Here is an 8,116-nt window from a genome sequence, read left to right on the forward strand (position 1 = left end):
TTTCTCCCCGCCATCCCCACCGTTCCCCCAACCCCACCATTCCCCCCATCCGCACCATTCCTTCCATTCCTCCCGTTCCCACCATTTCCCCCATTCCCACCTTCCCTGCCTTTCCCACCATTCCCCCATGCCCACCAATCCCACCATTCCCACCACTCCCCCATTCCCATCATCCCCACCATCTCCACCAATCCCCACCATCCCTGTTGTTCTCACCAATCCCCACCATTCCCTCCATCCCCCACCTGTTCCCAGTGTTCCTGACATTCCCACCATTCCCACCATTCCCCCAATCCCACCCATCCCTCAATCCCACCATCCCCACCATTCCTCCCATTCCACCATCCCCACCAATCCCACCATTCCCCCAATCCCACCATTCCCACCATTCCTCCCCTTCCCCCCCTCCCCACCTCCCACCATTCCCCCATTCCCACCAATCCCTCCATCCCCTCCATCCCCTCCATCCCCACCATCCCCTCCATCCCCCTACCCCTACCATTCCCCCACTCCCTCCATTCCCACCAATCCCACCATTCTCCCAGTCCCACCATTCCCACCAATCCCACCAATCCCACCATTCCCCCAATCCCACCATTCCCACCATTCTCAAGGATTCAGGGCACCGTCCCTGTTCCCCCCAGGCTCCTCCACCGTGGACCTGCTCATCTACCAGGCCCTGTGCTACACCCACGACGAGCTCCACGCCGTGGACGTCGAGGATTTCCTGCTCAAAATCTGCGGCCTCGAGGAATTCCTGCAGAAGTGAGTGGCCGAGGGGAAAAACTGGGGGAAAAACAGGGAAAAAGAGGGGAAAAAATAGAGGAGAAATGGGGGAAAAACAGAGGGGAAAAACACAGGGGAAAATGGGGAAAAGCAGAGGGAAAAACGGGGGGAAAATGGGGGGAAAACAGGGGGAAAATGGGGAAAAGCAGAGGGAAAAATGGGGGAAAAATGGGGAAAAAAAGGGGACAAACAGGGAAAAAACAGGGAAAAAAATGAGAAATCAGGGGAAAATGAGGAAAAAATGGGGAAATGGGGGAGGGGAAGAGAAAAATGGAAAAAATTGGGAAAAACAGGGAAAACCCAGGGAAAATTCATGGCAGGAGCTCCAGGGTGTGATGAACACCCAGGGTTGATCCAGGGAGCACAGCAGGAGCTTCTCTGCTCCTTCTCCTGCCTCTGGAGCTGCTCCTGCCAAAAGCAGCATTGGGAATGTCTTGGGAATGTTGCTGCCGGCCAGGCTGACCCCCAAACCCCTGGAAAACCAGCTGGGAGCTGCCAAAAATGCTTTTTGGAGGAGAATTCTGTAAAAGCCATGTCAGGGAGCGGAGAATGGATAAATCCCAGCCCTGGATAAATCCCAGCTCCAGAATTCCCCCTGTCACTCTCAGCTCCAGGGTTCTTTCTGTCATTCCCAACTCCAGAATTCCCACTGTGACTCCCAGCTCCAGAATTTCCCCTGTCATTCCCAGAGCCATGGTTCTCCCTGTCATTCCCAGCTCCAGAATTCCCCCTGTTATTCCCAAATCCAGGGTTTTCCTTGTCACTCCCTGCTCCAGGGTTCTTTCTGTCATTCTCAGCTCCAGAATTCTCCCTGTCATTCCCTGCTCCAGTGTTCCCCCTGTCATTCCCAGTTCCATAATTCCCCCTGTCATTCCCAACTCCAGAATTCCCCCTGTCATTCCCAACTCCAGAATTCCTCCTGTCAATCCCAGCTCCAAAATTCTCCCTGTCATTCCCAGCTCAGACTTCTCCCTTTCATTCCCACTTCCAGAATTCCCCTTGTCATTCCCAGCTCAGGCTTCCCCCTGTCATTCCCAGATTCATGGTTCCCTGTCACTCCCAGCTCCACAATTCCCTCCCAGTCCCACTCCCAGATCCGTGCCCTGCTTCCCACGGATCCCTGGGCAGGTCCTGGCAGGCCGGGCCCGGCTCCGGAGGGGAAGGAGGGAGAACAATTCCTCATTCTCTGAATTTCCTGGTGCCACAAAGGTCCCTGTGCAGGCAGGGCGGCCACCCTGAGCCCCGGCCAAGGCTGCCTGGCTGGGGGATATCGGGGTGGGGCACCGCAGATGCGATTTGGGGCACCCAGGTGGGATTTTGGAGCACCCAGGCGGGATTTTGGGGTGTGGGATGAGCCTGTGGAGCTCTCCCTGCACATTTGGCAGGCACAAGTTCACCCAGCCCTGCTGGAAGTTCAGCCTTGCTCTGAGCCCATCCCAAGAGTGCCTGGCTCGGGGCTCTCAGGTGGGATTTTGGGGCACCCAGGCGGGATTTTGGGGTGTGGGATGAGCCTGTGGAGCTCTCCCTGCATGTTTGGCAGGCACGAATTCACCCAGCCCTGCTGGAAGTCTGGTTTCACTGTGAACCCCAGCCAAGGCTGCCTGGCCAGGGGATTTTGGGGCACCTAGGTGGGATTTTGGGGCACCCAGATGGGATTTTGGGGTGTGGGATGAGCCTGTGGAGCTCTCCCTGCACGTTTGGCAGGCACGAATTCACCCAGCCCTGCAGGAAGTCTGGTTTCAGTGTGAACCCCAGCCAAAGCTGCCTGGCCAGGGGATTTTGGGGCTCTCAGGTGGGATTTTGGGGTGTGGGATGAGCTTGTGGGTCTGTCCCTGCACGTTTGGCAGGCACAAATTCACCCAGCCCTGCAGGAAGTCTGGTTTCAGTGTGAACCCCAGCCAAGGCTGCCTGGCCAGGGGATTTTGGGGCTCTCAGGTGGGATTTTGGGGCAGCCCAGGTGGGATTTTGCAGCAGCCAGGTGGGTTTTTGGGGTGTGGGGTGAGCCCGTGGCCCTGTCCCCACAGCAAACACGCGCTGGGCAGCCACGAGCACATCCAGCACTGCAGGAAATTCGACATCGACATCCGGCTGCAGCTGCTCAGGAGGAAAGGGGTGCGCAGCGACCTGGCCCGCACGGTGGGTGCCACCAACCTGGGACACTGTGGAGTCAGTGTCACACCGAGGGGTCGGTGTCACCTCCCTGCAGCCCCGCTCAGCCTCTCTGTGTCCCCAGGCCAGCGATGACCAGAGCCCATCCACCCTCAACCACCACATCCACCTGCAGGAGCGACCCATCAAACAGACCATCAGCAGGTAGGGCTGGGGACACGGTGGCACTGTCCCCACGTGTCCCCGCATGTCCCCTGGCCGCGGCTGAGCGCTGTCCCCTGTCCCCCAGGCAGGCCCTGAGTCTCCTCTTCGACACCTTCCACAACGAGGTGGACGCGTTCCTGGCAGCCGAGGTGAGGCCAGCGATGGCTTTGGGGGGGGGTTTGGGGACATTTTGGGGACATTCTGGGGGGTTTGGACCCTCTGGGAATGCAGTGGGCAAATGCTGCTGTGGTGTCCCAATCCTCAGATTGTATCCAGGTGGGAATGCTTGGCTCCTCCCCCTGGGCGGAGCATCTCCCCCTGGGATGATGGAATTTGATCAGCCATGCTGGGACACTCATTGGCTCATTAAGAAAAGATAATTAATAATTAAAGGCCTATTCAGAGAAGATATGTCCTGGAGGGAGGATGGAAGAAATAAAGAGATGAATGGAATGGAATGGAATGGAATGGAATGGAATAGAATAGAATAGAATAGAATAGAATAGAATAGAATAGAATAGAATAGAATAGAATAGAATAGAATAGAATAGAATAGAATAGAATAGAATAGAATAGAATAGAATAGAATAGAATAGAATAGAATAGAATAGAATAGAATAGAATAGAATAGAATAGAATAGAATAGAATAGAATAGAATAGAATAGAATAGAATAGAATAGAATAGAATAGAATAGAATAGAATAGAATAGATATATAAAGGATAAAATATAAATACTATTATAAAAACAAATCTACTATAAATATACTATAATATGATATAATACAAATGTAAGAGCTAAAGCAATAAAGAAATAAAGCTAACAGCCCCACCTCTAACAGACAACTAGAACTCCCCCTAGAACTAGAATTTCCCCCTAATCCCAGCTGCCACCCGTCCTGTCCCCGCAGGGCGATGTCCCCCTGAAGGCCGAGCGGGTGATCCAGTCGGTCATGGCCATCTGCAACGCCCTGGCGGCCGTGGAGTCGCAGGAGATCACGGCTGCCCTCAACCAGATGCCGCCCTGCCCGTCCCGAATGCAGCCCAAAATCCAGAAGGTGAGCCTGGGGCGGCTTGGTTTGCACGGGCAGGTTCTGCTCGGGAAGGCGGGAGCCTCCCCCGAAATGGAAAATTGTTGGAAATTTTGAATTGAAATTTTGAATTGAAGTTTGAAATCGAAATTTTTTTGAATGGGAAATTGAAGTGTTTCTGAAAAACGCTTTTTTGAATCACTGGCATAACCGATTTATTATTTCTGAAATATGTGCAAGGACTTGGAGGTGTTGGGACACTGTGTAGAAGTTGTCAGCATGAGAAAATCATCCACTTCTCATCCTACAAGCACCTCAATGACTCTCTGCTAGCCTAGTGTGGAAAACTGCCTTCTTCCACCTAATGGCAATTTCCAATTCCAACTAATGTCAATTATTAATTTAACTTCTGCACTTGAAACCCCCTCCCTCCGAAATGTTATAATTTTGAAATTAAGAGGTTGACAGGCAAAGATATGGGAGCAGGAATAACAGTTCTTTATTATCCTGAGCTGGAAGGTGATTTGTGGATGTCTTGGTTTGGACAAACAGGTTCTGCTCAGGAATGCAGGAGCCTCCCCTGAAATGGAAAATGCAAACCCCCTCCCTCCAAATTGTTATAATTTTGAAATTAAGGGGCTCTCAGGCAAAGATATGGGAATAGGAGTAACAATTCTTTATTAGGGAAATTTAAATACATTAAGAAAAGATAATTAGTAATTAATGGCCCATTAAGAGAAGGTATCTCCTGGAGGGAGGATTGGTCGTGGAACAGATAAAGAAAACTGCCCAATGAAGAAAAGATAACTGCCCCACCTCTAGCAGATGGCAAACAGAACGCGCGCTTATCTTGCAACCCCGGGGAACTTAGCCAGGAGTGGGAGGAGAAAAAAAATTGTCACATCTGGCTCTTTTCCCTCCTTTCCACCACGTGGAAAATCCCTCAATAGCGGGGAGCAGCCTGGGTCTGGCAGCCTGGGGTGGTTACGTAAAATCCGCCTTGGCAGCACTCAGGGGTTTCTTCTTTTTTTTTGTGGTTTCTCTCCTTTTTTTTTTTTTTTTTGGTTTTTTTTTTTTTTTTTTTGTGGTTTTCCCCCTTTTTTTTTTTTTTGTGGTTTTTTCTTTTTTTTTTTGGTGGTTTCTCTGTTTTTTTTTTTTTTGCGGTTTCTCAATTTTTTGGGGGTTTTTTTTTTTTTTTGTGTGTTTTTTTTTTTTTTTTCCTTTCCCTCCACAGGATCCAAATGTTCTGGCCAAGAGGGAAAATCGAGGTATTTCTCTTCTCCTGCTCCCCTTTCTGGGCTCAAGTTCGTGCCATGCTTTTCATCTTCAAACCCCTCCTCCCCCTTCAGTTCTTGAGGCCAAAAAAACGGGTTGGAAACCGGTCTGGTTGAAAAAGAAAAAAAAAAAGGAGGATTTTGGGGGGTGTTGTTGCTCCTTGTGAGGTCCAGATGGAAAATTTGGAATTCCCCCTTACTCCAAATGGGAAGTTTGGAATTCCCCCATCATTAATTCATCCCTGAGTGGGGGGGAAGCAGCGTGGGGGGTTTCCAAATCCAGATTTGAGGGATGGATCCCCGAGGGATCGATGGATCCATAAGGGATTGATGGATCCGTGAGGGACTGATGGATCCATGAAGAATCGATGGATCCCTGTCTGTGTTTCCCTGAAAACTGATTGATCCCTGAGGGATTCATGGATTCCTAAGGTGGATCCTTGAGGGATTAATGGATCTCAGAGAGATTCATGGATTCCTAAGGGATTGATGGATACATGAGCAATCAATGCATCCTTGAGGGATTCGTGAATTCCTAAGGGATGAATGGATCCCGTCCCGTGTTTCCCTGAGAGACTGGCAGATCCCTGAGGGAGTGACGGATCCCTGTCCATGTTTCCCTGAGGGATCGAGTAATCCATGAGATATTGATGGATCCCTGTCCATATTTCCCTGGGAGATTGATGAATCCATGAGGGATCGATGGATCCTCATCCACATTTCTCTGAGAGACTGACGGATCCCCATCCATGTTTCCCTGAGGGATCCATGTTTCCCTGAGGGGTTGACAGATCCCTGAGGGACTGACAGATCCCTGTCCATGTTTCCCTGAGGGATTGATGGATCCCTGAGGGACTGACGGATCCCTGTCCACATTTCCCTGAGGGATCAATGGATCCCTGTCCATGCTTCCCTGAGGGATCAATAGATCCTTGTCCATGTTTCCCTGAGGGACTAATGGATCCCTGTCCATGGATTGATGGATCCCTGTCCGTGTTTCCCTGAGGGACTGATGGATCAATATCCACATTTCCCTGAGGGATCAATGGATCCCTGCCCCTGTTTCTGAGGGATTGGCGGATCCCTGAGGGACTGACAGATCCCCATCCATGCTTCCCTGAGGGATTCGTGGATGCCTGTCCATGTTTCCCTGAGGGATTGATGGATCCCTGAGGGACTGACGGATCCCTGTCCACATTTCCCTGAGGGATTGATGAATCCCTGTCCATGTTTCCCTGAGGGACTGACGGATCCCTGTCCACATTTCCCCAAGGGATTGATGGATCCCTGTCCATGTTTCCCTGAGGGACTGATGGATCCCTGAGGGGACTGACAGTCCCTGTCCCTGTTTCCCTGAGGGATTCATGGATGCCTGTCCATGTTTCCCTGAGGGACTGACGGATCCCTGTCCGTGTTTCCCTGAGGGATCGATTAATCCATGAGATATTGATGGATGCCTGTCCATATTTCCCTGAGGGACTGACAGATCCCCCGAGGCACTGACGGATCCCCATCCCTGTCTCCCGCAGAGAGGATCGTGGAGAGCCTCACGGCCGCCATCCTCAACCTGGTGGAGCTCTACTGCAGCACCTTCAACGCCGACTTCCAGACGGCCACGCCCGGGAGCCGCGAGCTGGGCGTGGCGCAGGAGGCGCGGCTGCTCACCTGCCCGCTGGCCTTCACCGTCTACGCCACGCACCGCATCCCCATCACCTGGGCCGCCAGGTAAGGCCCTCACCTGCCCCCCAGCCTTCACCCCATCACCTGGGCCACCAGGTAAGGCCCTCACCTGCCCCCTGTTCACCCCATCGCCTGGGCCACCAGGTAAGTCCCTCCTCACCTGCCCCCTGGCCTTCACCCCATCACCTGGGCCACCAGGTAAGGCCCTCACCTGCCCCCTGGCCTTCACCCCATCACGTGGGCCACCAGGTCAGACCCTCACCAGCCCCCCAGCCTTCACCCCATCACCTGGGCTGCCAGGTAAGGTGCTCCTCACCTGCTTTGCAAAGCCAGGTGGCTGCTAAGGAAGGCAGGAGCCTCCCCTGGAATGGAAAATGTAAACCCCCTCTCTCTGAATTATTATGATTTTGAAATTAAGGGGTTTGCAGGTGAAGATGTGGGAATAGGAATAGAAGTTCCTTATTAGGGAAGTTACAAATACAAATGCAGTAGTGCGCAAAAAACAAACCTGACAGAGTCAACAAAAAACAAAACGTTCCTGGCAATGCTGGCACTGGGACACCCCAAAATCCCACTGTGTGCCTGGGGCACCCCAAAATCCCAGCATGTGTCTGATATGTCCCAAAATCCCAGAGCGTGTTTCCAGGAATGCTGGCTCTGGGACGCCCCAAAATCCCAACACATTCCTGGGAGTGCTGGCACTGGGACACCCCAAAATCCCAGCACATTCCTGAGAATTCTGGCACTGAGACACCCCAAAATCCCAGAGCGTGTTCCCGGGATCACTGGCACTGGGACACCCCAAAATCCCAGCACATTCCTGGGAATTCTGGCACTGGGACACCCCAAAATCCCAGCACATTCCTGAGAATTCTGGCACTGAGACACCCCAAAATCCCAGCGTGTTCCTGGGATCACTGGCACTGGGACACCCCAAAATCCCAGCACATTCCTGGGAATTCTGGCACTGGGACACCCCAAAATCCCAGCACATTCCTGAGAATTCTGGCACTGGGACACCCCAAAATCCCAG

General features: G+C 52.2%; 1 protein-coding gene across 1 annotated transcript in view; it reads left to right on the plus strand.

The window, feature by feature from the left end:
• The window catches only part of PIK3C2B (phosphatidylinositol-4-phosphate 3-kinase catalytic subunit type 2 beta), a gene marked incomplete at its 5' end in the record, with an annotated part of 23,026 nt that overhangs the window by 2,391 nt on the left and 12,519 nt on the right, over positions 1 to 8,116 (plus strand). The window contains 7 exons of the mRNA XM_031065107.1: positions 645 to 765; positions 2,811 to 2,922; positions 3,020 to 3,099; positions 3,185 to 3,248; positions 4,010 to 4,156; positions 5,364 to 5,397; positions 6,933 to 7,128. Of these exons, the coding sequence (XP_030920967.1) occupies positions 645 to 765; positions 2,811 to 2,922; positions 3,020 to 3,099; positions 3,185 to 3,248; positions 4,010 to 4,156; positions 5,364 to 5,397; positions 6,933 to 7,128 (754 nt within the window). The remainder of the gene's footprint in view (positions 1 to 644; positions 766 to 2,810; positions 2,923 to 3,019; positions 3,100 to 3,184; positions 3,249 to 4,009; positions 4,157 to 5,363; positions 5,398 to 6,932; positions 7,129 to 8,116) is intronic.

The sequence above is a fragment of the Geospiza fortis genome, unplaced genomic scaffold (assembly GCF_000277835.1).
Source record: "Geospiza fortis unplaced genomic scaffold, GeoFor_1.0 scaffold71, whole genome shotgun sequence".
Classification (NCBI taxonomy): domain Eukaryota; kingdom Metazoa; phylum Chordata; class Aves; order Passeriformes; family Thraupidae; genus Geospiza; species Geospiza fortis.